The sequence below is a fragment of the Pyrus communis genome, chromosome 9, assembly GCF_041283825.1.
Source record: "Pyrus communis isolate YQ-2024b chromosome 9, ASM4128382v1, whole genome shotgun sequence".
NCBI lineage: Eukaryota > Viridiplantae > Streptophyta > Magnoliopsida > Rosales > Rosaceae > Pyrus > Pyrus communis.
Window position 1 is genome coordinate 5,256,731 of NC_142573.1, and position 26,037 is coordinate 5,282,767.

A 26,037-nucleotide genomic window follows, 5' to 3' on the forward strand; every position below is an offset into this window, starting at 1 on the left:
TACGGTAAATCTTTGCCTGCCTGCTGAATTCTTTGTGCAGCCATGAATATTAAACCAAATTCAAAGTTCGTGTTCTGCGTTATTTTATTATGTGCATTTCTCGAGTCCCATGTTTCCTTTGCAGCTGACAGCATCAGCGAAAACCGGTCTCTCTTGGGCAATCAAACCATTGTCTCTGCAGGTGGGAAGTTTGAGCTAGGTTTCTTCAAACCAGGTCAGCTTTCAAACTACTATATAGGCATATGGTACTCCAAGCAAGTAGTATCTGAGATGACTGTTGTTTGGGTAGCAAATAGGGAAATACCAGTATCTGATAGATTTTCTTCAGTCTTGAGCATCTTAGATGGTAATTTAGTTATCTTGAACCAGTCCAAAACCCTGGTTTGGTCAACAAATTTAAACTCCACCACCAATTCTGGTTCTGTACAAGCAGTTCTTTTGGATAGTGGAAACCTTGTCTTGATAGCCGGCTCTAGTAATAATACATCAGAGCCTTTATGGCAAAGCTTTGATCATCCAACCCATACTTGGCTACCAGGAGGTAGACTTCGATTCAACAAAATTACCAATCATAACCAAATTCTCATTTCATGGAAGAGTTCGGAGGATCCTGCACCAGGTCTTTACTCTATTGAGCTAGCTATGGATGAAAGCAAATCATATCTCTTATCGTGGAATAGGGCTATAATGTATTGGACCAGTGGAATATGGGATGAAAGTTCACATACTTTCAACCGGGGTCTTGACGTGAGGCAAGATTATAACTTCAATTATAGTTATGTTACGAATGAAAACGAAAGTTATTTCACCTATTCTTCTTACGATCGGACAATTGTATCACGATGCTCCATATCTGTCTTGGGGGATATTCAGCAACTAAGATGGTTGAATACTTCCAAGCAGTGGATGTTGATTTGGGCTGAACCAAGCCAACAGTGTGATGTTTATGGTTTTTGTGGGGCTTTCTCCAGTTGTAATCCCACAACCTTGTGCAAATGTTTGAAGGGCTTTAAGCCGAACCGGCAAAGTGATTGGGCCTTGCGGAATTATTCTGGTGGGTGTTCAAGAAAAACCAGTGTGCGGTGTGCGAATGCCACGGGAGACGGGTTTCTAGAAATACATAGCGATTCATTTCCTGAAAGTAAACAAGATGAAAATGCTTATAGTTTCGAAGAGTGTAGATCGATCTGCTTAAAGGACTGCCGTTGCACTGCTTATGCTTATGGCAGTAGTAATGGATGTTCAATATGGCATGGAGATGTCTGGGATCTGAAAGAAGTTGATAAAAATGACGGTGATGGAAAAACTTTATACATCAGAGCAGCAGCTTCCGACATCGCAGCTTCCGACATCAAGAAAAAACGTAAGAAGAGAATGGTTATTCATGTCTTACTTGGAGCCGTTAATATTAATGTTGTCCCAATGATTTTTTTTCTTCTCTTTGCAGGTGTAATTAAGTCGTCCGTTTTGATTGCAATACTCTCACCAATCACGGGTTTGCTTCTTGTCATTTTTGGCTGTTTCTTATGGAAGAAAACATTGGGAAAGAAAAGAGAGCGTAGGAGTAGATATGGTGAGACTAAAAGTAAACTTGCTGCTGGAGGTGAAAAGAACTATGCAGAACTGCCGATCTTTGGTTTAAGGGCTATAATAGCTGCTACAAACAACTTCGCTGAAGCTAATAAACTCGGAGAGGGAGGATTTGGCCCTGTCTACAAGGTGACACTTCCACTGTATACTTGGTACATTTTTCTCCTCATGCAAACCCATGTTTATTTATGACCTTTGGATTGAGTGATTCCAAAGAGAAGAATCACGGGACAAAGTACACATGGTTGTGCTAAAGGAGAAAAAAGGGTGTTCCAAAATAATTTATCCTTTCAGAAACATGACCGTTCCTTTGCACTTCCTCTAACAAATTTTCTCTTGTGCGCTTTTCTTCCTCTATACAGGGAATTTTGGCTGAAAATCAAGAAGTAGCCATTAAAAGGTTATCAAAAAAGTCAGGCCAAGGACACCAGGAGTTCATGAATGAGTTAAAACTTATTGCCAAGCTCCAACATACCAATCTCGTTAGGCTCTTGGGTTGCTGTCTTGAAGATGAGGAAATGATATTGATCTACGAGTACATGCCCAATCGGAGCTTAGACAAACTTTTATTTGGTAAATACACTCTAATGACTTATTAATTCTTTGTTTCTGCAAATTATTTTCCTTGTGTGCAAATGTCATGTACTGCAAGATGCATATTATGCACTGTGTCCAACATTTTTTCTAAAATGAAAAGAAAAACACTTGCTCATCTTTTTTCGTGTTTTGTCCAATCAGATGCATCTGAAAAAATTGAATTAAATTGGGGAAGACGTTTTCAAATTATAGAAGGCATTGCTCAAGGAGTACTTTATATCCACAAGTACTCAAGATTGAAAATCATCCACAGGGACCTAAAAGCAAGTAACATACTGTTGGATGGAGCCTTGAACCCCAAAATTTCAGACTTTGGAATGGCAAGGATTTTCGGGATAAATCAGACTGAAGCAAATACAAATAGGGTTGTTGGCACATAGTAAGTCTACATATATCTGGCACATGTTTTCATTCAAGTAATGTTCCATTGCTTACTTCTCTACATATTGTCAATTCATGCACAGCGGCTACATGTCACCCGAGTATGCGAGATATGGTCATTTCTCTGAGAAATTAGATGTATTCAGCTTCGGAGTGTTGTTGTTGGAGATTGTAAGTGGAAAGAAGAATGCTGCTTTTTATCGCTTTGAGCATTCACCAACTCTTGCTGGATGGGTAAGTACTCAAAAATTATTCCAACTCATGATCCAACTCATGATCATTCTGTTTTTAAGCCTTCCAAATTCGCAAATGACCGTAAATTCAACATTTGAATTAGGCATGGGAGTTGTGGAAAGATGGAAGAGGAATGGAGGTGATTGATGAATCGGTAAGGGAAACATGTCGGCTCGATGAAGCTTTGAAGTGTATCCATGTAGGGTTTTTGTGTGTTCAAGAAGCTCCAGTTGATCGACCAACAATGTCTTCGGTAATTCTTATGTTGCAAGGCAATAAATCTACATCTCTTCCACCTTCCAAAGAACCTGCCTTTTCAACACACAGAAATTCCAATATTGTTCGGTCTTCTGAAATGTCTACCATTTTTTCTCACAACTCAGTCACCATGAGTTTGCCAGAAGGTCGATAGGCGTTGGAAGAGCAGTGACTGGCAAGCAGTTGAGAAAATAGTATAGTATATTAGAATAAACACCCCGACAACTAGCAGTTTTATACAAACACTTTGGGTTCAATTACACATTACCCGAGTTGTTTGTGCGTTTTATGGTTTTTGCCCATCCAAACTAAACCTATAATAGCAGCAGATTAAATTTATGCTATGTATTTTTCAGCTGCAAATGTGAGTGTAACCATACTTCTAAATATGTTCCCACCGCACCACTTGGTGCAACCGTATTTATATTAATTTAAAATAGAATGTCGCTTGTATCAAAAGGATAAAGAGGAGATTTTTTTACATCTTCCTACTTTCAGAAGACAAAAACTAAAAACCGAATTGGTCTAGGACAAAGGATTTTACATTAGTATATCCGTAATGGACAACATGGGTTTTCCTTTGGTTGGAATAGAAAATTTGATAATCATCATATAGAATCTACCGAATGCAAGTTTGGCAACTAGAACTATAAGTAAACTATGTGCCCGATCAGTTTTTTTATCGACAAGGATTCGAACTTGATGCCTCCTTCAACATTGAAAAGCAAAATATCACTAGAACACTTGATGCGCCTGATCATGTTAAACTCAACTTTTATTAACGATAGTACGGGCTGGAGATGATGGGCTCTCGGCAAGCAGAGGGGCTGCTCGGCCTGCAAGAATAAATGGATTCAAACCGTCAACATTCTCTTTGTCGAGCTGAAACACATGCACCTGTCTGCTCAAACTATAGAGAAACTGAATGCACCCTACAGATCAAGTCAATAATAAATCAATTAAACAAACATTTAGTGAATATCACTTCGATCTAGAAAATTTGAGGACCTTGGATAGTTTCACTTACAAGCTACAACAACAAAACCAACGTAAGAGTGTGGATCAACCAACGAATGCACCATTCTAACGGCGTTAATATCATCAATTCGAGTCCGATTACCACCAATGTAAGAGTCAGCTTGGTTACAATTAGCACCAGTAAGGACATCAGTTTAATCTTGAACAAAGCTCCGCTGCCAGTTTCGGCATTATTGATCTCCACAACCTTGAAACCCATGATTGTGCTGATTCTTTATTGGGACGAGCCCAAAAACACAAACAGAAAAAGAAAAAAAAAAAATCAGGATTAAACTTGTGTTTGAGAGAGACAACATGAGTATGGTATATGTATGGAGGACGTACATATAAAATGTTTCCGTTTTGGGGCTTAGTTTTTGTGCTTCAAGTTTCTTCTTTTGAGTTCCTCTCATATTTGTTTTCTTTTGTGAGAAGAAAGCACAGACGTGAAAACCAAAGGGGAAATTAAAAGAAAACTGTTTGGCATTCCTAATATGATTGTTGATTCTCTTACCAGTTTTCGATCGATTGGCTTTGGGCAACTTGTAAACTTATATTCTTTCACTTTTCTTTTGTTCTTCAGTCATCAAACATTCATATCGATGCACGATATGAATGGTCCATCGCTAATAACACTTTAGTCTTTATAATTCTAAAAGCCGAGTTTTTGTCTCATGGCTTAAATTGCTAAATAAGAATGTTGTAGGCAAGGTAAGTAGCATTGTTTCTTGTTACTTTTTTTTTCTACCTGATTTGGTTTCCCGTATATTTTGGGTCCCTACAATTGTGAGGCAGGGTACTTATGCTTCTTGTTTTGGAGAGATAGTCTCATCTTATCCAATTAAATGTGTCATGTATCGATCTTTTATTGAATAAAAGATTTACTTTTTAAAAACATAAACAACATTCATTGAGTGAGTGACACCATTAAAATTGCGCACACAATGCAAAAGAGAACCTCTTGTTGGTTTGGCAAGTAATTCCTGTTTCAATCAAAACAGAGAGATAATGTGGCTTAGTGAGCGTTGGATAGATTATGCTTATGGGAGTGGTATTATTCATGGCCATTGCTTGCTATTTCCTGATTTTCAAAAAAATTATGTGTGGGACAGAAACATGAGGTTAATTATTGTGTGTGTCAGTGTTATGTCAATTTTGATAAAATTACATGTATGTGTACGATAAGAATCGAATTTTTGAACATCATGCGCTATATTGAACAATGACGATAATTGTTAACACTACGTAATTCTCTCACTATTAACATTAAAACATTTCCCTAATATCACGCCGTTCTTCACGTTTTGCATCCACACACAAGCAAACGTGAAAGACGACAATGATTGATTTCAAACGTAAATGATGAACTGATGACTTAGGTCCTGTTTGGCATACCGTATAAGGCACCGGATATGACTAATAATACGGTGTACCGTGTTTAGTGACCGTTTGGATTAAATAGGCACCGGATTAAATAATCCGGGGCCACCTTTTTTACACGGCGTTTACCCGCTTACTAATACCGTCCAAATTCACGGTATAACTTAGTCGGGCTCGCTGAGAGACACAATCTTCCTCTTCAGGCGCCCTCTCTTCCTCTCCAGGCGCTCTTTCTTCCTCTCATCCCAGGTTTGTCTTCCCAACTTCTTCTTCTTCGTTTAAATCACAGTTCTTCTTTTCAGATTTCTTCTTCTAGGATTCCGCCCCTCCCTCTATTCTTCCCCCTCCTCCTATTTTTCTTGCAATTTTCTTTCAATTGATTGAATCTAGTTATTATTTTCTCTCTAATTATGCAATTGATTATGTAATTTTGTGTTTTAATTAGAATTTTTGAATTTTAGGGTTTGCTATTGGGGTCAAATTTAGGGTTTGTTGTTGGTGTTGAACTTACAATTTTAATGATTGGGTAGAGTGGGAGTGTGCAGGTTCACTTACCTAAACAAAACTTTGTCTCTGGCGCAGCTCCCGTTTCACTCGCTGTCTCGCAGCCGCAACACAACCATACGGAAACTTGACCTTGGGTACGACGGTGACAACTCTTAACCACACCTGAACTACAAATCTCATTCCAAATTTTTTTTATTTTTATGTGAATTTTACTTTATATATATATATATATATATATATATATATATCTGTGTGTGTGTGTGTGTGTGCGTGTGTGTGTGCGCGTGTGCGTGTGGGTGTGCGTGTGTATGTGTGTGTGTGTCTGTGTGTGTGTGTGTGTGTCTGTGTCTGTGTCTGTGTGTGTCTGTGTGTCTCTATGTGTGTGTATGTGTGTGTGTGTGTCTGTGAAAAATTTCAAACTAGGGTTGTTGAATTGTTGATTGACATTTATTCCAGTTTGTAAAGTAATTACCTTAGAGTGTGTGTTTTTGAATTCGATTCGTAACATGCTTCCTTGACTGATGAATGTCAAGACATCTTTCTGATTTCATTGTAATTTTTCCTTCTGATCACCGCAACAGTCTGTAGGATTTATTATCTGCCTATGACATTTTTTGGTAGGACTTATTAACATGCTTCCTTCTGTTTTCAGTGTTATTATGCATTCATGCTCCAGTTACTTAATTTTTTGCCACTATCTAATAATGTTATTTTATATTTTCACTAGACATGGATCAAAGAAAGATTGTCGCATGCTTCATTGTTAACGTGTGGTACTTCAATATTGTGACTTGGTTGATGATGTGGTTCATCAAGAATCATAATTCAGCTAGAAGGCGGAATCGGCAACTTGCACTTAGAAATCGCACATTTGTTAGGAGAATGGTAGGGTCAGCCTATTTAGATAGCATAATAGGATATGATGATGTTCAGTGTGTGAACCAAATTAGAATGGATAGAAGAACGTTCCATTATTTATGTCAAATGCTTCGTGACCACGGTAGAGTAAAATTGGATGGTGTAGTGACAATGGAAGAACAAGTTTGCATGTTTTTGCATATACTTGCACATCATGTCAAGAATCGTACAATTGGGAGTAGGTTTTGTCGATCGGGGGAGACCATAAGTAGGTATTTCAATTCCGTTCTACATGGAGTGTTAAGGCTACAAGGTACATTTTTGAAAGTGCCAGAACCCATTCCTAATGCCTACCCAGATCCTAAATGGAGTTGGTTTGAGGTATTCTTCATATTTTATACAAATTACTTCTAAAATTAATATAACTAAATATATTGAGCATACTAATGTTAATGATTTTTTTTAGAATTGCTTGGGGGCATTGGATGGGACTTACATTAACGTTCATGTCCCTGAGCGAGATAAACCAAGATACCGATCAAGGAAGGGAGAGATTGCGATCGATATGTTGGGAGTTTGTAATGTGGACATGAATTTGATATTTGTGTACCCAGGTTGGGAAGGGTCGGCATCTGATTCTAGAGTACTCTGAGATGCGATAAGTAGACCATCGGGATTAAAAGTTCCCATGGGTAACAATAGATTATTTGTTTATATTAGTAATTTGAATCCTCATTTTTCTTATATATAGTAATATACATTTTTTTGTGTGTTAGGGTGTTACTACCTTGTGGACGGTGGGTACACAAATGGTCCAGGATACCTTGCATCGTATCGGGGAGTGCGTTACCATCTCTCGGAGTGGAGAAATAGAAGACTCCTGATTAATCATGAGGAGTATTTCAATATGAAACATGTTCAAGCTAGAAATGTCATTGAGAGATGTTTTGGACTACTTAATATGCGTTGGAGCATCTTAAGAGGTCCATCATTTTTCCTAATTAAAACACAATTTAGGATTATGACAGTCTGCTGCCTATTACATAATCTTATTAGAAGGCATATGTCAACTGATCCAATAGAAAATGAAATCCTAAACTTGGACGAATTTGAAAGTAGTGATGATGATGAAGATATGATTGAGAATGTTCAACCTACACAAGAATGGACTGCATGGAGAAACACTTTGGCTATGAATATGTACAATGAGTGGTGTGCACAAGTGTGATTTGATTAAATTTTCTTATATATGCATGTTGTGATTTGGTTATGGTTTGTTATTTGAACAAATAGTGATTTCTTATGTATTCAGTTATGATACTTTATTCGAACAAAGTGTGACCTGGTTATGTATTTATTTAAAAAGTGTGATGATTTGCTTATGGTTTTTATCACTTACTATTAATTATATGCATTATTGATTATATGTCCTAATGCCAACATAAAGGCAGTTCCACATGTTGTGTATGTAATTCTAGGAATGGAAAGTGAACAAAGTAGTCAACCAAAAGGAAGTAGAAGGGTTTGGAAACAACATGAAGAAGATGCATTGCTCTCCATACTTGAGGAGGCAGTTGTTAAAAATTTGCGATGTGATAACGATTGTTTCAAACTCGGAACAATGGCTCAGTTTGAAACAGCTATTAATTTGAAATGTCCTAATGCCAATATAAAGGCAGTTCCACATATTGAGTCCAAAATGAGGTGGTGGAAAAAAGATTATGCAATAGTTTATGACATGGTTAATAAAATTGGTTTTGCATTGAGATGTACGAAAGTGTATTGAGGTTGATAGCACTGAAGTGTGGCAATCCTATGTAAAGGTAATTCTCTAACATAATACTAGAATTTAACTTTACATATTTGATTACTTAACATGTTCCTTTACATACAATTTAATAGTATGATTGTGTCTACCAAACCATATCCTTTAGCCCCATTCATTATAACAGCTTAATTAAATTAATGGATGCTTGATTATATCAAGACAGGTTGAAGGGAACAAAATAAGATTATTTGTATTTTATGGATAATGTGATTTGTTTTCGCTGGCTAGGAAAATCGTTTCCATTGTATGACAGATTGAATGTTATTTTTGGAAAAGACCGAGCAACCGGAGTAGGAGCTGCAACTCCTACTGAGATGATGAATAAGCCTGAGCACATTAATGAAGATGAAGATGAGGCAGAGACTAGTTCTCCCTCTGTTGCTCGACGGTCCAGTAGTTCAAGTACCCGAAAAAGGAAGAGAGCTACTAATGATAATGATCTTGCTGTGGCCTTTAAAGAAATGTTTTCTGAATCAGTTGATAAGTTGGGTGAAGTTTTACAAGTTGCTTTTGGGAAAGGAGTGGATCCAAAACTTGAGATTGTTTTAGAATTGTCAAAGATGGATTTGTCTATTGAGGATCAAATCAAGACACTAAATATCATTTTCGAAAAGTCACAGAATGAGAGGACATTCTCGTCTTTGGATGGTGCAATGAAAAAAGCCTTTGTACTCATGTTACTTGGACTAAGTAACCCCAATTGACATTTCAAACCAACAACAATATATTTTGTTAAAAGCTACAGCATGCATATATTTTGTTAAAAGTAGCATGCATATATTTTGGCTATCTGGACAAACAGTTTCTTATTGAAACCACCTTGCATTTGTATATTTTATGAACTTGGATATGTGGTTGGATTATATATCGTAACGATTGTAGTTGTTTTTTGTAAACCTTCTTTTATGTTATTGGAAAATATTTTGAATTTGATGTATGAAATTTACTATTTTTCTTTGTTATTTGAAAATTTATGTGGTTTTCAATAGGTATAAATATGAAAAAAGTTCAACAAACAAAGAAGGATTTGTTAAATTTTTTTTTTCTCTTGTCCTATCCTGTTCAGTACCAAACACAGTATAAATAATACGGTCATTAATCCGATACTGCACCAAACGCCCGACTAATTTAGTCAGTACTATCTTATGACTATTTATCATATCCGACATAAATAATCAGTATAGTCCGAGCTGTCAAACGAGACCTTAAAGATAGACTGCAGAATAATTGGATCGCACATAGGCAATACTGTATAGTACCAGGTGTCGAAAAAGTCAGCTGAGGGATGCAGCCTACCAACAGGCTATAGAGTCATTTAATGAAGAAAATTTTCAATCTGATCGTTACACGTAATGATATATTATGTGTTATTATCAAATGATGAGATATATGTTGTAAAAAGTTAATAACTTAAAATATAAAATTTTTCACCATTTCTATTAAAATACGCGTTGTGTTCTGTCACAGTTAATTTCTCTGTGTAATCACGTTACTGTCCGAGGGAAAGCAGTGGAACCGTTAGATAATGACTGATTTTATTTTATTTAATTTCTCTGATTTTATTTTATTTTAGTTAACGAATAATACAGTTGCTGCGCAACTCACTCTTTTCTCTTGTTGAGGTGATTTGAGGAAGCAGTCTCTTCTCACTGGATCGGCCTCTCAATTCTGGTCAACTTTTCCCTAATGACGATCTTGTTCTTCTTCCCCAGAGCTTCAAGAGCTTTCAATGGCCACCCTGTAGCCTCCAAGCTTCTGGTGCTCTGTACTATCAGGTTCTCAATTTTCTTGCTTACCGTGTTATTTTCTTTTCGATCTGTTTGGCTTCTGAGAAAATGCATGATCAGAAAATAAAAAATTTGAAGGAACGCGTGTTGGTCATCGTGAAAAGGAAAGGAGAAGCTACGCTTTTTCCTGTTACTTTCATTCACTGATCTCAGAAGGGGAGCCCCCTCTCCGCTCTCCTCTCCTCTCCTCTCCTCTCATCTCTTACTCTTCCTCTCTCTCATTCTCTACTGGAAAATCCATAATCTTTAGTCTTCCTCTGCTCTTCCTTTCTTTCTGCTCCCCATATCCGTGGAGCCTACAAACCAAGTAGTGACGGTTGACAAGCTTCAAACATGGCGGACGCGTACTGGAGGTACAGCGATGGTGGACAACCGCCGCCGTCGTCGACGAATTCAGACATCGTAAAGCGTCCTCCCTCTGACGCCGCCGTCGCCTCAAGTGTTGCAGTTTAGCCTCTCTTTACTCCACGGCTTTTCTGTGTCAAATCGACCGCTACATCTCCCACAAAATCTTTTCATCAATTTTCAATAGCGTCCCATCCGATGTGCCTCGACACACCTTAAGCCTGTTTTTGAAAAATCTCCGAAGACAGAGCTAGTCATGGAGGCGCAGATCCTATTGCGGTGTCAAACGTGGAGGTATTTCTCTTCTCATAGTTTTGCCTCTAAAAACGTCCGCTAAATTTTCAAAATTTGGAATTTTTTTATTTTATGTATTTTGATGTTGTTTTGTGAATTTTTGGCGATGATTACAAATTATTCGCGCTTCTGAGAGCAATCGATGAAGTAGAATGTGATAATCAATGGTTGAATTTCTTGATATGAGCAATTTAAGTTTTTTATTGCTGGTTTGTGGTGGTGATATTTATGGGTTTTGTCGATTAATGTTGGCAGTGATGACTAAATTTTACAGCTTTATGCCAGTTCTGCTTCAGAAAATTCGTGATTGAGAGAGCTGTTTCATACTCTGAGCCTTTTGTTTATTAATTAGTGTTTTGGATTTCTGTGTTTTTGGTGGTGCCGTTGACGATTCAATCCTCTTGTTCGAGGTGCGGTGCAGTGGAATTGAGACCCTGTTTACAGGGAGAACCCCTCAGTGAAACTGCATTCATATGAATTTAATGGATTTAACTGAGGTTTTAATCTTACTTACCCTCCTCGTAAAATGACTTTGTGTTACTTGTTTGGTTTGTTGTCTGTCTAAGATTAGATTAGTTGTTTGGTATGTTATTAATTGATTGTGATTGGTGTGTTAAATTTTGGTGATATCTTCTTGTCTTTTGGCCTGTGATGGTTCAATCCGCTTTTTTGAGGTGTAGTGGAGCTGAGACCTTGTTTACAAGGAGAACCCCTCGGTGAAGCTACATTGCATATGACATTAATGGATTTAACTGAGGTTTTAAGTCTTAATTACTGCATCAAAATCCATTGTTTTTGTGCGAATTGCTTGTTTTGCTGAGTAATGTTTATTATTTTGTTAGGATTAAGTAATGTTTAGGCTTCAATGATGTTTCAATCCAACGTGTTTGAGGCGTGGCGGAAGCGAGAACCTGCATTTGTGCAGGTAGAACCTACTCGTGGAAACTACATCCCTTGACAGAAATGATGTAGCTGAGGCATTGCAGTCATATGGTTTTGTTGTGTGTTGTGTTGAAATGTTGGTTTTGAGTTTCAACTATACCCTTATCCTTTTTTGATCAGGTTTAGGATCTGAAATAACTCATAAATTAGAGTGTTGTCATCAGCTTCATCTTGTGTTACTGATCAAGACTGGAGTTAAACAACAACACTACATCTAATCACATTTATTGTGTTTCTTTTATTTTCTTGATTCATTTTAAATTTGCTTTCTAGCCAAAATGATCCTTGAGATTTGCTTAACTTCTCATTTTGGTCTTTAAGATTTAAAATCAATAGAAGTGGTTTCAATTTTGGTCCTACAGTGAAAAATTATGTATATAAAAATCAATATACACAAAATTATCCTCAATATAGAAAATAATGGGTCAAAATGATTTGACAAAAATTGGGAGTTTTTTTTATCATTTTATTGATATCATATTTCAGAGACCAAAATGAGGAGTTATACAAATTTCAGAGAACATTTTGGCTAAAAAAACCTTTTAAATTTCATCTAAATTTCCTTGGAGGTGACTAGTGATGAATTGATATGTATGCTCTATTAATTGAATTGTGTTTTAAGTAATTTATGTAGTGATAATAATTCCTTGGAAATCTTTACCTTGGATTAGTCATGTATGGATGGGTTCAGACCAAAAACAGACTTGCACTTGTAAATGAATGTTATTGTAAACTCTGTGGTAATGGGAGTTTGAAAACTTTCAACATATCTTTGTTTGTTTTTGTGATTAATTTTTGTTAGTTATGGATTGGGGACAATCTTTTCCTCACATCATCAAATCTTAACACGCCCCAACCAATTTTCAAGACTACACGTGGACAACAACTAGGTGACGCATGAGCACGTGTGGCTTTTGGACTTTCATACGAGGAAAAACTTGCTTTGATACCACGAAGAAAGTTGAGGTTCCACCATAAAACCCAACCTCTTATTAAGCCCATATAAGGTCTCTTCTCTCATCAATGTGGGACTCATTCTCAACATTATCTACAAAGACTTCATTCATCCAGAGGAAGAACAATGTTCAAGCCCTTTCCATACATTGAATTTTCTACAGAGACTTCGTTCATATGTGAATAGTTGACTTGCAATGATCACCACAAAAAGGGCATATAGATTAAGTTCCAGTAACATGCATACGGTAAATCTTTGCCTGCCTGCTGAATTCTTTGTGCAGCCATGAATACCAAACCCAACTCAAAGTTCGTGTTCTCCGTTATTTTATTATGTGCATTTCTCGAGTCCCATGTTTCCCTTGCAGCAGACACCATCAGCGAAAACCAATCTCTCTCAGGCGATCAAACCATTGTCTCTGCAGGTGGGATGTTTGAGCTAGGTTTCTTCAAACCAGGTCAGCTTTCAAACTACTATATAGGCATATGGTACTCCAAGCAAGTAGTATCTGAGATGACTGTTGTTTGGGTAGCAAACAGGGAAATACCAGTATTTGATAGATTTTCTTCGGTCTTGAGCATCTTAGATGGTAATTTAGTTCTCTTGAACGAGTCCAAAACCCCGGTTTGGTCAACAAATTTAAACTCCACCACCAATTCTGGTTCTGTACAAGCATTTCTTTTGGATAGCGGAAACCTTGTCTTGAAAGCGGGCTCTAGTAATAATACATCAGAGCCTTTATGGCAAAGCTTTGATCATCCAACCCACACTTGGCTACCAGGAGGTAGATTTGGATTCAACAGAATTACAAATCATCCCCAAATTCTCACTTCATGGAAGAATTTGGAGGATCCTGCGCCAGGTCTTTACTCTCTTGAGCCAGACCCAGAGGAAAGAAGTTCATATATCTTATTGTGGAATAGGTCTAGAAAGTATTGGACCAGCGGACCATGGGATGAAAGTTCGCACATTTTCAACCAAATTCCTGAAATGAGGATAGTTTCTATCTACAATTATACTTATGTTACGAATGAGAATGAAAGTTATTTCACATATTCTCCTAACAATCCTAAAATTGTATCTCAATTCTTGTTGTCTGCCTCGGGAAAGATTCAGCAACGAACATGGTTGGAGAATTCCAAGCAGTGGAATTTGTTTTGGTCTCAACCAAGACAGTGTGATGTTTATGCTTCTTGTGGGACTTTCTCCAGTTGCAAACCCACATCCTTGAACTACTGCAAATGTTTGAAGGGCTTTGTGCCAAACCTGCAGAGTGATTGGGACTCGCAGATTTATTCTGGTGGATGTTCAAGAAGAACCAGTGTGAAGTGTGGGAATGCTACGCAAGACGGGTTTCTAAAAGTAAATATGGAGTTAATGCCTGAAAATAGACAATATGAAGGTGCTCTTAGTATCGAAAGTTGTAGATCAGCCTGCTTAAATGAATGCCAGTGCACTGCTTATACTTATAGCAGCAGCGATGGATGTTCAATGTGGCATGGAGATGTCTTGAATCTGCAAGTATTAGAAGCAAATGATGGTGGAGGAATTTTATACATCAGAGCTGCAGCTTCCGACATTAAGAAAAAACGTAATAAGAGAATGATATTCGTGTCGCACTTAGTGATCATTATTTGGAGCCATTATCTTGATGTTGTCAACAAAATCTTTTTCTTCTCCTTGCAGGTGTAATTAAGCCGTCCCTTTTGATTGCAATAGTCGTAACAATCATTGGTTTGATTGTTGTCATTTTTGGCTATTTCTTATGGAAGAAAACTTTGGGAAATAAAAGGTACGGCTACCACTCGATTTCATCTCTTTCTATGTCTTTATCCCTCAAACGTGTTCTAACAGTATGACTAAAACAGAGAGCATAAGAAGAACCATAATGAGACTAAAAGTAAATTTGATGTTGGAGGTGGAGGTGGAAAGGATGATACAGAACTACCGATCTTCGGTTTAAGGGCTATAGTAGCTGCTACAAACAACTTTACTGAAGCTAATAAACTCGGGGAGGGAGGATTTGGCCCTGTTTACAAGGTGACACTTCCACCATGTGCTTTAAATACAAGTACATTTTTCTTCTCTTGAACACCTTTGTTTATTTCTGACCTTTAGATTGAACAAATCCAAAGAGAATCAAAGGACGGAAAAAATAGGGGTGGGTAGGAGAAAAAGGCTGTGCAAAAATCATTCCCCCTTTCAGAAAATATGATTTTTTTTCTTTGAACTTCAAAAAATTCTTTCTTGTGCGCTTTTCTGCCTCCGTACAGGGAATTTTGGCTGAAAACCAAGAAGTAGCCATAAAAAGGTTATCAAAAAAGTCAGGCCAAGGACACCAGGAGTTCATGAATGAGTTAAAACTTATTGCCAAGCTCCAACATACCAATCTCGTTAGGCTCTTGGGTTGCTGTCTTGAAGATGAGGAAATGATATTGATCTACGAGTACATGCCCAATCGGAGCTTAGACAAACTTTTATTTGGTAAATACACGCTAATGACTTATTAATTCTTTGTTTCTGCAAATTATTTTCCTTGTGTGCAAATGTCATGTACTGCAAGATGCATGTTATGCACTGTGTCCAACATTTTTTCTAAAATGAAAAGTAAAACACTTGCTCATCTTTCTTCGTGTTTTGTCCAATCAGATGCATCTGAAAAAATTGAATTAAATTGGGGAAGACGTTTTCGAATTATAGAAGGCATTGCTCAAGGAGTACTTTATATCCACAAGTACTCGAGATTGAAAATCATCCACAGGGACCTAAAAGCAAGCAACATACTGTTGGATGGAGCCTTGAATCCCAAAATTTCAGACTTTGGAATGGCAAGGATTTTCGAGATAAATCAGACTGAAGCAAATACAAATAGGGTTGTTGGCACATAGTAAGTCTGCATATATCTGGGACATGTTTTCATTCAAGGAATGTTCTATTGCTTACTTCTCTACATATTGTCAATTATGCGCAGCGGCTACATGTCACCCGAGTATGCGAGATATGGTCATTTCTCTGAGAAATTAGATGTATTCAGCTTCGGAGTGTTGTTGTTGGAGATTGTAAGCGGAAAGAAGAATGCTGCTTTTTACCGCTTTGAACATTCACCAACTCTTGCCGGATGGGTAAGTATTGAAAAATTATTCCAACTCATGATCTTTCCATTTTTAAGCCTTCCAAATTTGCAAATGACTGTAAATTCAACATTTTAATTAGGCATGGGAATTGTGGAAAGAAGGAAGAGGAATGGAGGTGATTGATGAATCAGTAAGGGAAGCATGTCGGCTCGATGAAGCTTTGAGGTGTATCCATATAGGGTTTTTGTGTGTTCAAGAAACTCCAGCTGATCGACCAACAATGTCTTCGGTAATTCATATGTTGCAGGGCAATGAATCTACATCTCTTCCGCCATCCAAAGAACTTGCCTTTTCAACACACAGAAATTCCAATCCTGTTTGCTCTTCTAAAACGCCTACTGGTTTGTCCCCCAATGCAGTCACCATGAGTTTGCCAGAAGGTCGATAGGCGTTGGAAGAGCAGTGACAGGCAAGCAGTTGAGAAAAGAAAATAACCTACAATAGTAGTAGATTAAATATATGTTAAAGTATTTTTCAACTGCAAACCACCTCATTCCTCGGCACAACCATATTTTTATTAGTTTAAAATAGAGTGTCACTTGTATCTAGGCTCGGCAATTTCTAACACGATCCGATAATCCAATACGACACGACACGAAATTAACAGGTGTTCGGGTCGACACGATAACGAATCGGATTGTTATCAAGTAACCCGATAAGCACTTGTTAAGATAACGGGTTGGTTCGGGTATACACGTGGATAACACAATACACAATAAGCAAAATATTAATTTTATAATTTTAAAACCCTAAAAAAATATTATAATAATTATATATATATATATATATATATATATTAATTTAACAATTTTATACCCCTAAAAACTATAATAATTATATATATATATATATATACACACACACACACTAGAACTTTGATCAACCATTGGTAATTGGCCAGGTATAAGATTGATTCTTCCAATCTTACGGTGCACAATAAAATGGTTTATTTCAATCTTATGGCGTATAGAACCTTTACCGATTGGGGCTCTCTGGAGGATTTTTCCATTTAGGCTTTAGATGCTTTTATGTGTTTTTTATAATATTTTTTGTATTATTTTGTACACATCACAATACTTTTTTTTTTAATTTTTTTTATTTTTATGAATAAACGATATTATCTACACAGGAGATAAGTGAACAATAATGTGGTCCAAATTCGCTTTTGATGAGAATCGAACCTAAAACATCTCACTTACATATAAAAATAAATACTATTAAACTGTAGTATTAAGTGTTGGAACATAATTTGCTTGTTTGGGCTCTAACTCCTCTTTACCTTTGGTTAAGCTACTAGAATTTGTACCCGCGCGTTGCTGCAAGATTGAAAATTATATGAAAGATTATGCAACTGCAATCTTCATAAACAATGTTCGAGTAAACAATTGAGTTACAAATGCCAACGCAGTTTATACACAACCTCATCATAAATGAAACAAATTTAAATATCTTAAGAGAATTCTATTTCTTCAAAGCAAAAAGGGGAAAATAATTATTTACTAAATAGTCGGAGTAACGATAACTGCATCAATTATAAATGTAATATTGAGGGAATACCTGCCAAATAAAGCTTACTACATACTTAGACTTTTCATGTGCTACATGCAACGAATGCAGAGCTTGGATACTAGACTTGCTCCTGGTTTGAGCTGTATCCAAAGAAGGGAAAACTGACATTATATTTTTGCAATAAAATTGCAAAAATTCCCTTGTACAGCTCTCCATGTTGCAGAAGAAAACAAAGACAGTCGACCAATGATGTACGACGATAAAACCATAAGACAAATCAAAAGGTGACATTGATCCAAAAAAAATATGCACGATAACTTCAAAATTAAGGTTTGGAGAGAGAGAGAAAGAGGAGAGAGAGAGGTTGTAACCAGAGACCAAATTCTTTCTTTTTTTTTTTCTTTTTTTTTATTTTCCTGATTACCCAGGTGGCAATTCGACTTGGAATTACACAGAAAATTTACTAAAAATCCTAGATTTCATCACCCAACTTTGAAAAAGGAATCACAAAGTAACGTATAAGCAAACAGACAACAGAAATCAAAGAAAGGAACACGCGAGAACCAAAACGTTAAAAACAGCACATACCCATTTCAAAGCCCAAAAATCTTGCAGAGACCAAAATTCCACTCCCTGGAAAACCCAAAATCCGAAAATTAGAAAAATCGAATTTGATAACATTGTACCTTAAGAAACCCCAAAATTTCCAGTTAAAACAAAATTAATACAACCTCTGCATAAAATAATCAGACAATAAAAACTCAAATTCGTAAAGCATTTATGTAAAGTACTTATCAGAGAAACTTCTGCGAAAAAAGAGCACAGAAAAATTAAGAGTGGAATCCAGTAAAAAACCCCATTTAAGATAATGGTGTTAACATACATCAGAATTTCATGCTGCAGCGCTTTTGCACTCTTTATTGTTAACACCTAAAGTGGTGGCAATGTATTACTAAATACCATGCTCCCACATTTAAAGAGGTGAATTTTCATATGAGGCCAATGAATAAATTAGATAATTCTAAGCAATCAGACGTTCATTTCTTTATCGGTGACCTGAAAATTTCTTTTAAAACATTTTCATATGCTTGACATTATATCATGCTAATATCATAGATCACATAACTTGAGATAGTTTCATGTTCAAATGGGAACGTAGATGTTATTGATCATAGTTTTAAAGAAAAGTAACAGGACATGGGAGTCTTATACTGTCCTTTGTTTTGTCCTACTAAACAGAGAAATTTTACGGAAAAAAATCAAGACCTGTAAGATTCTCCTGAAGCCGTTTTGAATTCCTTGAAACGTGACTATCCCACCAGCAAGCATATGGTCTGGACTCTGCCATCACTCCGGTGCAGCACAATAATAGAACTTGTTTTGAGTTGGGAAAGGCCAGATTATCAATTCAAGGAACTTCCACCTCAATATTCCAGAAAATGATTTGCAGTTCTCTCTCTCACCTTCCACCTGTGCACCAAAATCATCAAAGAAAATATCAAGATCATCGGATTGGCATAACGTTCACACCAGCAAGAAGATATCAAGACAAAACAAACAATACGAAATTGCATTTACCAAAGCCGAATACATGCATATGTTGGGTCTACATTTCTGAGTTTTCATTTCATGAAATAATTTTACAGCCACAAAAGATTTCCTTTCCTGCAGACCATGAGGAGATTTCTGTCGTACTGTTTAATAAGTAAATGACAACTGATGCTGTGAAACTTAATCAGCATAGGGTTATAGAAAAGCATAGGACTTAAACTCACAGAAACTACAACAAAATGCAGCCAGGTTCACCTTTCCATATAAATCGTATATGGTTCTGACAATTTGTAGTTTATAGTTCAATATTTGATCATACACAGATGTTCTAACTTGGGTTGTCGAAGACTATACGTAGGCTCTGCTGGCAATATCGCAGACTTAACAATTATATTTGTATGCTTTATCAAATCCCAGATATAAACATTGCCTAATGCAAGAAACTAAAAACCGAGGTCCTGTCTTCGATTTTTCCTTCTGCATAAGCGTCATAGCCAACAATTCCTGTCTTCGATTTTTCCTTCTGTCTATGCGTGTTAGCAAACAATTTACCAAACGACTCAAAATATAATATATAAAAAAGACACAGAAACTTACTCACTTGTTGCCCTTAACCTTGAACCAAAGTACCAGCACAGTTCTTGTGGGCAGCGGCCAAATCATCCTTGCAAGAACAACCCAACTCAATCGGAGCCCCGGATTCGTGGCTGTTACTCTCCAAAGCCTGATATTCATAAAACCTGTGTCAGCTTTAAAAAATCTAACTATTTTCTGAATCACCAGCTACCATTCTTTAAAATCAGTTTCCTGGGAACAAAGATCATTCAAATGTCACTATTATTAAACCTATTAGCAAGAACAAAGATTCTTAAACTTCCTATTTCCATATATGAATTTAAAGAGGAGAGAAAAACAGAGTTATGCATTAATGAACTAAATGGAAACTAAACAGAGTTTTGTCTTCAACTTTCACAATACGAAAAAAAATAAAAATTTGGTTCCACAAAAGCCCCAAAGAGAAGCTGAAATTGCTCACCTTGAGTTACAAAACCGCAAAAAAGGAAAAACCAGGGTCCCCTGACACTGAAAACAAAACCAAAGTAAAAACCCATATGCAGCCGAATTAAACACATACATGCAGCTGAATTAAACACCCACACGCAGGATCCGCTGGTACGAACAAAACCCTCAAAATCGCAAAAAAAAATAAATTTGAACAGAAAACCCATCTGCATATCCAAAATCACAGAAAAGAAATTGAAACACCTAAATTGAGAAAGCCATAAAAACTCACCAGGAAACGCTAGCTTTTCTAGGTAAAAAATTTCTCCGAATCCAACTGAAGAACCGAAGAAACTTCTACAGGTTAGGTGGTTTTTCAGCAAGAAAGTGCGGTTGGTAATTTGTGAGACAAAGTTCGCAGGGTCGGAGAAGGAGAGAAGGCAGCTTTGGAAAGCGAAAGGAATCGAGGTTCAAGAGCGACAGAAGCAGGGAATTGTGAGGGAAAAAAGTGGAACGGAGGGAAAAGTCGAGAAGAAAGGTCGAGAAGCAGTCGTGCAGAGCGATGAGCGTCGCGTGGACAAACGCATAATGGAGAAGAATTGGAGGGCATTTATGACATTGAAAACGACAGAAGCTGAGAAGTGATCGACAGGTGGAGACGAAGGGCAAAGTCATCTTTTAACTGTTAAAAAAGGCAGATAACAAAGGAATTGGAGGGCATTTTCGCCCGTTTACAGTTAATGAACAGTATTTTTGTGTTGAGTTTTAGTATATGTATAATATATATTAAATTAAATATTAAAAATTGGTGACCGTTGGATCGGTTAAATATACATGTCATTCAATTTCTTAAGTGTTATACGTACAAAATAAATAAATTTAAATCTACTTAATATATATATATACACACACACCATTGAACTTGATGGGATACAAATTCTATGAAACTAATTTCAACGATCCAACCGTCAAACTTATTTGCATATGCATCGAGATCGCATCAGCAAAAAATCACAAAAAGCAAACATTCAGAGATCAAGTAACAGGACAAAACTTTTCGACGGTTATTGTGACATCCCACATCGCCCAGGGGGGTGATCCTTATATATATATTCTCATCTCTACCTTGCACGAGGCCTTTTGGGAGCTCACTGGCTTCGGGTTCCATAGAAACTCCGAAGTTAAGCGAGTAGCACGCGAGAGCACTCTCATGATGGGTGACCCACTGGGAAGTTCTCGTCTGAGTTCCCAGAAACAAAACCGTGATGGCGTGGTCGGGGCCCAAAGCAGACAATATTGTGCTCCGGTAGTGGAGCGGGCCCGAGAAGTGGTCCCCCCGGGCCGGGATGTGACAATTTCGTATCAGAGCCTAACCCTGGTCGTGGTGTGCCAACAAGGACATCGGGCCCCTAAGGGGGGGTGGATTGTGACATCCTACATCGCCTAGGGGGTGATCCTTATATGTATATTCTCATCTCTACCTAGCACAAGGCCTTTTGGGAGCTCGCTGGCTTCGGGTTCCATGGGAACTCCGAAGTTAAGCAAGTAACGCGCGAGAGCACTCCCATGATGGGTGACCTACTGGGAAGTTCTCGTGTGAGTTCCTAGAAACAAAACCGTGAGAGTGTGGTCGGGGCCCAAAGCGGACAATATTGTGCTACGGTAGTGGAATGGGCCCGAAAAGTGGTCCCCCCGGGCTGGGATGTGACAGTTATCAACGAAAAATCACCATTTAACGGTCATTATAACTTCGATTTTGATGATTTTTTACAGCTACACTCCTTAACCATATACGAATACAATGAATGAACTCGATCTTCAATTTAAAATATTTACACTAGTGGATACCACAAAATCTTATGTTACACTTTATGAAAGTATGAATAAACTCTTAAGTGTTAGTGAATCTATTATTTTGATGGGATATGCATTCTACGAAAACTAGTTTCAACGATCCAACCGTCAAACTTGTTTGCATATACTTCGAGATCGCATACGCAAAAAATTGCAAAAAACAAACATTCAGATATCAAGTAATGAGACAAAACTTTTCGACAGTTATCAACGAAAAATCACGATTTAACGGTTATTTTAACTTCGATTTTGATGATTTTTTACAGCTACACTCCTTGACCCTATATGAATACAATGACTAAACTTGATCTTCAATTTAAAATATTTACAATCTTATGTTATACTTAATGAAAGTATGAATAAACTCTTAAGTATTAGTGAATCTATTGTTTTGATGGGATACGCATTCTACGAAACTAGTTTCAATGATCCAACCTTCAAACTTGTTTGTATATACTTCGAGATCGCATACGCCAAAAATTGCAAAAAACAAACATTCAGATATCAAGTAACGGGACAAAACTTTTCGACGATTATCAACGAAAAATCACGATTTAACGACTATTTGAACTCTGATTTTGATGATTTTTTATAGCTATACTCCTTGACCCTATATGAATACAATGACTGAACTTGATCTTCAATTTAAAATATTTACACTAGTGGATACCACAAAATCTTATGTTATACTTAATGAAAGTATGAATAAACTCTTAAGTGTTAGTGAATCTATTGTTTTGGTGGGATACGCATTCTATGAAACTAGTTTCAACGATCCAACCGTCAAACATGTTTGTATATACTTCGAGATAGCATACGCCAAAAATTGTAAAAACCAAACATTCAGAGATCCAGTAACGGGATAAAACTTTTCAACGATTATCAACAAAAAATCACGATTTAACGGTTATTTTAACTTCGATTTTGATAATTTTTTTACAGCTACATTCCTTGACCCTATACGAATACATTGAATGAACTCGATCTTCAATTTAAAATATTTACACTAGTGGATACCATAAAATCTTATGTTATACTTAATGAAAGTATGAATAAACTCTTAAGTGTTAGTGAATCTATTGTTTTGATGGGATACACATTCTACGAAACTAGTTTCAACGATCCAACCGTCAAACATTTTTGTATATACTTCGAGATCGCATACACGAAAAATTACAAAAAAAAACATTCAGAGATCAAGTAACGGGACAAAACTTTTCGACGGTTATCAATGAAAAATCACGATTTAACGGTTATTTTGACTCAGATTTTGATGATTTTTTACAGCTACACTCCTTGACCCTATACGAATACAATTAAGGAACTCGATCTTTAATTTAAAATATTTACACTAGTGGATACCATAAAATCTTATGTTATACTTAATGAAAGTATGAATAAATTCTTAAGTGTTAGTGAATCTATTGTTTGATTAGATATGCATTCTACGAAACTAGTTTCAACGATCCAACCGTCAAACTTGTTTGTATATATTTCGAGATTGCATACATGAAAAATTGCAAAAAACAAAGATTCAGAGATCAAGTAACGGGACAAAACTTTTCGACGGTTATCAACAAAAAATCATGATTTAACGATTATTTTAACTCTGATTTTGATGATTTTTTACAGCCACACTCCTTGACCCTATGTGAATATAATGAATGAACTTGATCTTCAATTTAAAATATTTACACTAGTGGGTACTACAAAATCTTATGTTATATATACTTAATGAAAGTATGAATAAATTCTGAAGTGTTAGTGAATCTATCGTTTTGATGGGATACGCATTCTACGAAATTAATTTCAACGATCCAACCGTCAAACTTGTTTGTATATGCTTCGAGATCACTTAAGCTAAAAAGCGCAAAAAAAAAAAACATTCAGAGATCAAGTAAAGGAACAAAACTTTTCGACAATTATCAATGAAAAATCACGATTTAACGGTTATTTTAACTCCGATTTTGATGATTTTTTTACACTACACTCCTTGACCCTATATGAATACAATGAATGAACTCGATCTTCAATTAAAAATACTTACACTAATGGATACCACAAAATCTTATGTTATACTTAATGAAAGTATGAATAAACTCTTAAGTGTTAGTGAATCTATTGTTTTGATGGCATATGCATTCTATGAAACTAGTTTCAACGATCCAACCGTCGTTTGTATGTACTTCGAGATCACATACGCCAAAAATTGAAAAAAACAAACATTTAGAGATCAAGTAATGAGACAAAACTTTTCGACAGTTATCATCGAAAAATCAATGATTTAACGGTTATTTTAACTTCGATTTTGATGATTTTTTACAGTTACACTCATTGAACCTATATGAATACAATGAATGAATTCTATCTTCAATTTAAAATATTTACCCAATCACAAAATCTTATGTTATACTTAATGAAAGTATTAATAAACTCTAAGTGTTAGTGAATTTATCGTTATGATGGGATATGCATTCTACGAAAATAATTTAATGATCCAACCGCCAAACTTGTTTGTATTTGCTTCAAGATCGCATACGCCAAAAATTGCAAAAAACAAACATTCAGATATCAAATAACGGGACAAAACTTTTCAACGATTATCAACGAAAAATCACGATTGCACGGTTATTTTAACTCTGATTTTGGTGATTTTTAACAGCTACACTCCTTGACCCTATATGAATACAATAAATGAATTCGATCTTCAATTTAAAATATTTACACTAGTGGATACCACAAAATCTTATGCATGATGATCGATGAAAATTGAAGATTTTGTTAAATGAATAACATGCAAGCTTTGAGTTCCATTCGCAAGGTTTAAACTTTTGAGAAAGGCTTCACAACCTTGGAAAGAAAAACTCTTTCGTTTTACATTCCTTGCACATTTAATATTTTATAATAGACTAGTAGTGTATGGATGTTTGTTTATTAGGCTCTTATTTTCAAGTGTAGATGTAATACTTAAACGACAAATGTGTTTTAATATTTTGAAGTAATTTTTATGTGGCAATGTGTGGTATGTGCAAATTTAAGAAAATAAAATATTTTTCTTAACGGGTCATAACGGGTCGGGTCACTTTACCTGTTGGGTAAAGTGACATGACCTGTTAAGAACCTGTTAAAATAACGAGTGTGACACGACACGACTCGTTAAGATAATAGATATTACACGAAAACGACACGAATACGACAGACACGATCCGTTTGCCATGCCTACTTGTATCAAAGAGTAAAGAGGAAATTTTTTTACATCTTCTAACTTTCAGAAGACAAAAACTAAAAAAAAAACAGAGGGTCTGGAACAAAGGATTTTACATTACCATATCCGTAATTGACATCATGGATTTTCCTAGGGTTGGAATGGAAAAGTTGACAATCATCATATAGAATCTACCGAATGGCAAGTCGATCAATTTTTTATCGGTGAGGATTTGAACTTGATGCCTCTTTTAATATTGAAAGAAAATATCATTACACACTTGATGCGCCCGATCATGTTAAACTTAAGTTTTTTTTACAAGAGGAATGGGTTGGTGATGATGGGCTTTTGGCGAGAAGAGGGGTTGCTGGCCTGCAAGAATAATTGGATTCGAATCCTCAACAGTCCCATTGTCGAGCTGGAACACCTTCACCAGTCTGCTCAAACTACAGAGGAATTGAATGCACCCTGCAGATCAAGTCAATAATAAATCAATTAAACAAACTGTTAGTGAATATAAATAGACAGTTAGTGAATATCACTTCGATCTAGAAAATTGAAGGACCTAGGATAGTTTCACTTACAAGCTACAACTACAAAACAAACCAACATAGCAGTATGGATCAACCAACGAATGCACCACTCTAATGGCGTTAATAACATAAATTGGAGTCCGATTACCACCAATGTAAGAGTCGGTTTGGTTACAATTAGCACCAGTAAGTGTTAAAGGAAAGTATATTTGGTTAAACATGATTGTAGGGAATGTAAATAGTCAATCATCTGGTTAGAGCTATCATAAGACCAGA

At 36.4% G+C, this 26,037-nt stretch overlaps 3 protein-coding genes and 5 non-coding genes across 14 annotated transcripts; 7 read left to right on the forward strand and 1 right to left on the reverse strand.

Moving 5' to 3' along the window:
* Positions 1-9: 9 nt before the first annotated feature.
* LOC137740862 (receptor-like serine/threonine-protein kinase SD1-8) lies at positions 10-3,519 on the forward strand. The gene is made up of 6 exons (XM_068480667.2): positions 10-1,363; positions 1,448-1,719; positions 1,953-2,163; positions 2,329-2,566; positions 2,652-2,802; positions 2,906-3,519. Exons 1-6 carry the CDS (start codon positions 43-45, stop codon positions 3,212-3,214), a joined length of 2,502 nt encoding a protein of 833 aa, XP_068336768.1. The 5' UTR covers positions 10-42; the 3' UTR covers positions 3,215-3,519.
* Positions 3,520-10,249: 6,730 nt separating this feature from the next.
* Positions 10,250-16,655, forward strand: LOC137740075 (G-type lectin S-receptor-like serine/threonine-protein kinase At4g27290). The gene is made up of 7 exons (XM_068479872.2): positions 10,250-14,564; positions 14,660-14,765; positions 14,842-15,013; positions 15,247-15,457; positions 15,623-15,860; positions 15,945-16,095; positions 16,187-16,655. The coding sequence occupies exons 1-7, from the start codon at positions 13,259-13,261 to the stop codon at positions 16,493-16,495; spliced, it is 2,493 nt and encodes an 830-aa protein (XP_068335973.2). The 5' UTR covers positions 10,250-13,258; the 3' UTR covers positions 16,496-16,655.
* LOC137741249 (small nucleolar RNA U36a) lies at positions 11,178-11,266 on the forward strand. The gene has a single exon (XR_011069276.1). It is a non-coding gene; the product is annotated as a small nucleolar RNA U36a (small nucleolar RNA).
* Positions 11,323-11,415, forward strand: LOC137741216 (small nucleolar RNA Z223). The gene has a single exon (XR_011069246.1). It is a non-coding gene; the product is annotated as a small nucleolar RNA Z223 (small nucleolar RNA).
* Positions 11,457-11,575, forward strand: LOC137741227 (small nucleolar RNA Z278). The gene has a single exon (XR_011069255.1). It is a non-coding gene; the product is annotated as a small nucleolar RNA Z278 (small nucleolar RNA).
* LOC137741226 (small nucleolar RNA Z278) lies at positions 11,721-11,835 on the forward strand. The gene has a single exon (XR_011069254.1). It is a non-coding gene; the product is annotated as a small nucleolar RNA Z278 (small nucleolar RNA).
* On the forward strand, positions 12,126-12,234 carry LOC137741238 (small nucleolar RNA snoR97). The gene has a single exon (XR_011069266.1). It is a non-coding gene; the product is annotated as a small nucleolar RNA snoR97 (small nucleolar RNA).
* Positions 16,656-17,254: 599 nt separating the features above from the next.
* On the reverse strand, positions 17,255-20,761 carry LOC137740076 (uncharacterized). Of its 7 annotated transcripts, none has more exons than XM_068479874.2 (7): positions 20,462-20,758; positions 20,204-20,250; positions 19,769-19,891; positions 18,883-19,086; positions 18,205-18,249; positions 17,665-17,756; positions 17,255-17,423 (listed from the first exon to the last, which is right to left on the reverse strand). In XM_068479874.2, exons 4-7 carry the CDS (start codon positions 18,962-18,964, stop codon positions 17,325-17,327), a joined length of 318 nt encoding a protein of 105 aa, XP_068335975.1. In that variant the 5' UTR covers positions 18,965-19,086; positions 19,769-19,891; positions 20,204-20,250; positions 20,462-20,758; the 3' UTR covers positions 17,255-17,324. The 7 variants fall into 7 exon arrangements, 5 of the variants coding, with proteins under 5 accessions (XP_068335975.1, XP_068335974.1, XP_088555602.1 ...); XM_068479873.2 differs by having other exon boundaries at positions 19,765-19,891; positions 20,462-20,756; XM_088699476.1 differs by having other exon boundaries at positions 17,690-17,756; positions 19,765-19,891; positions 20,462-20,755.
* Between the last annotated feature and the right edge of the window lie 5,276 nt (positions 20,762-26,037).

Bases quoted from the DNA above. Each gene is read 5' to 3' on its own strand.
- LOC137740075 (XM_068479872.2), top strand. From the start codon at position 13,259: ATGAATACCAAACCCAACTCAAAGTTCGTGTTCTCCGTTATTTTATTA. The intron at 15,458-15,622 runs GTAAATACACGC...TTGTCCAATCAG, and splicing joins CTTAGACAAACTTTTATTTG to ATGCATCTGAAAAAATTGAA. The intron at 15,861-15,944 runs GTAAGTCTGCAT...AATTATGCGCAG, and splicing joins AATAGGGTTGTTGGCACATA to CGGCTACATGTCACCCGAGT.
- LOC137740076 (XM_088699475.1), bottom strand. From the start codon at position 18,964: ATGGCAGAGTCCAGACCATATGCTTGCTGGTGGGATAGTCACGTTTCA. The intron at 18,250-18,882 runs GTCTTGATTTTT...TGGGTTTTCCAG, and splicing joins GCTTCAGGAGAATCTTACAG to GGAGTGGAATTTTGGTCTCT. The intron at 17,757-18,204 runs GTATGTGCTGTT...CTTTGGATACAG, and splicing joins ATTTTTGGGCTTTGAAATGG to CTCAAACCAGGAGCAAGTCT.
- LOC137740862 (XM_068480667.2), top strand. From the start codon at position 43: ATGAATATTAAACCAAATTCAAAGTTCGTGTTCTGCGTTATTTTATTA. The intron at 2,164-2,328 runs GTAAATACACTC...TTGTCCAATCAG, and splicing joins CTTAGACAAACTTTTATTTG to ATGCATCTGAAAAAATTGAA. The intron at 2,567-2,651 runs GTAAGTCTACAT...ATTCATGCACAG, and splicing joins AATAGGGTTGTTGGCACATA to CGGCTACATGTCACCCGAGT.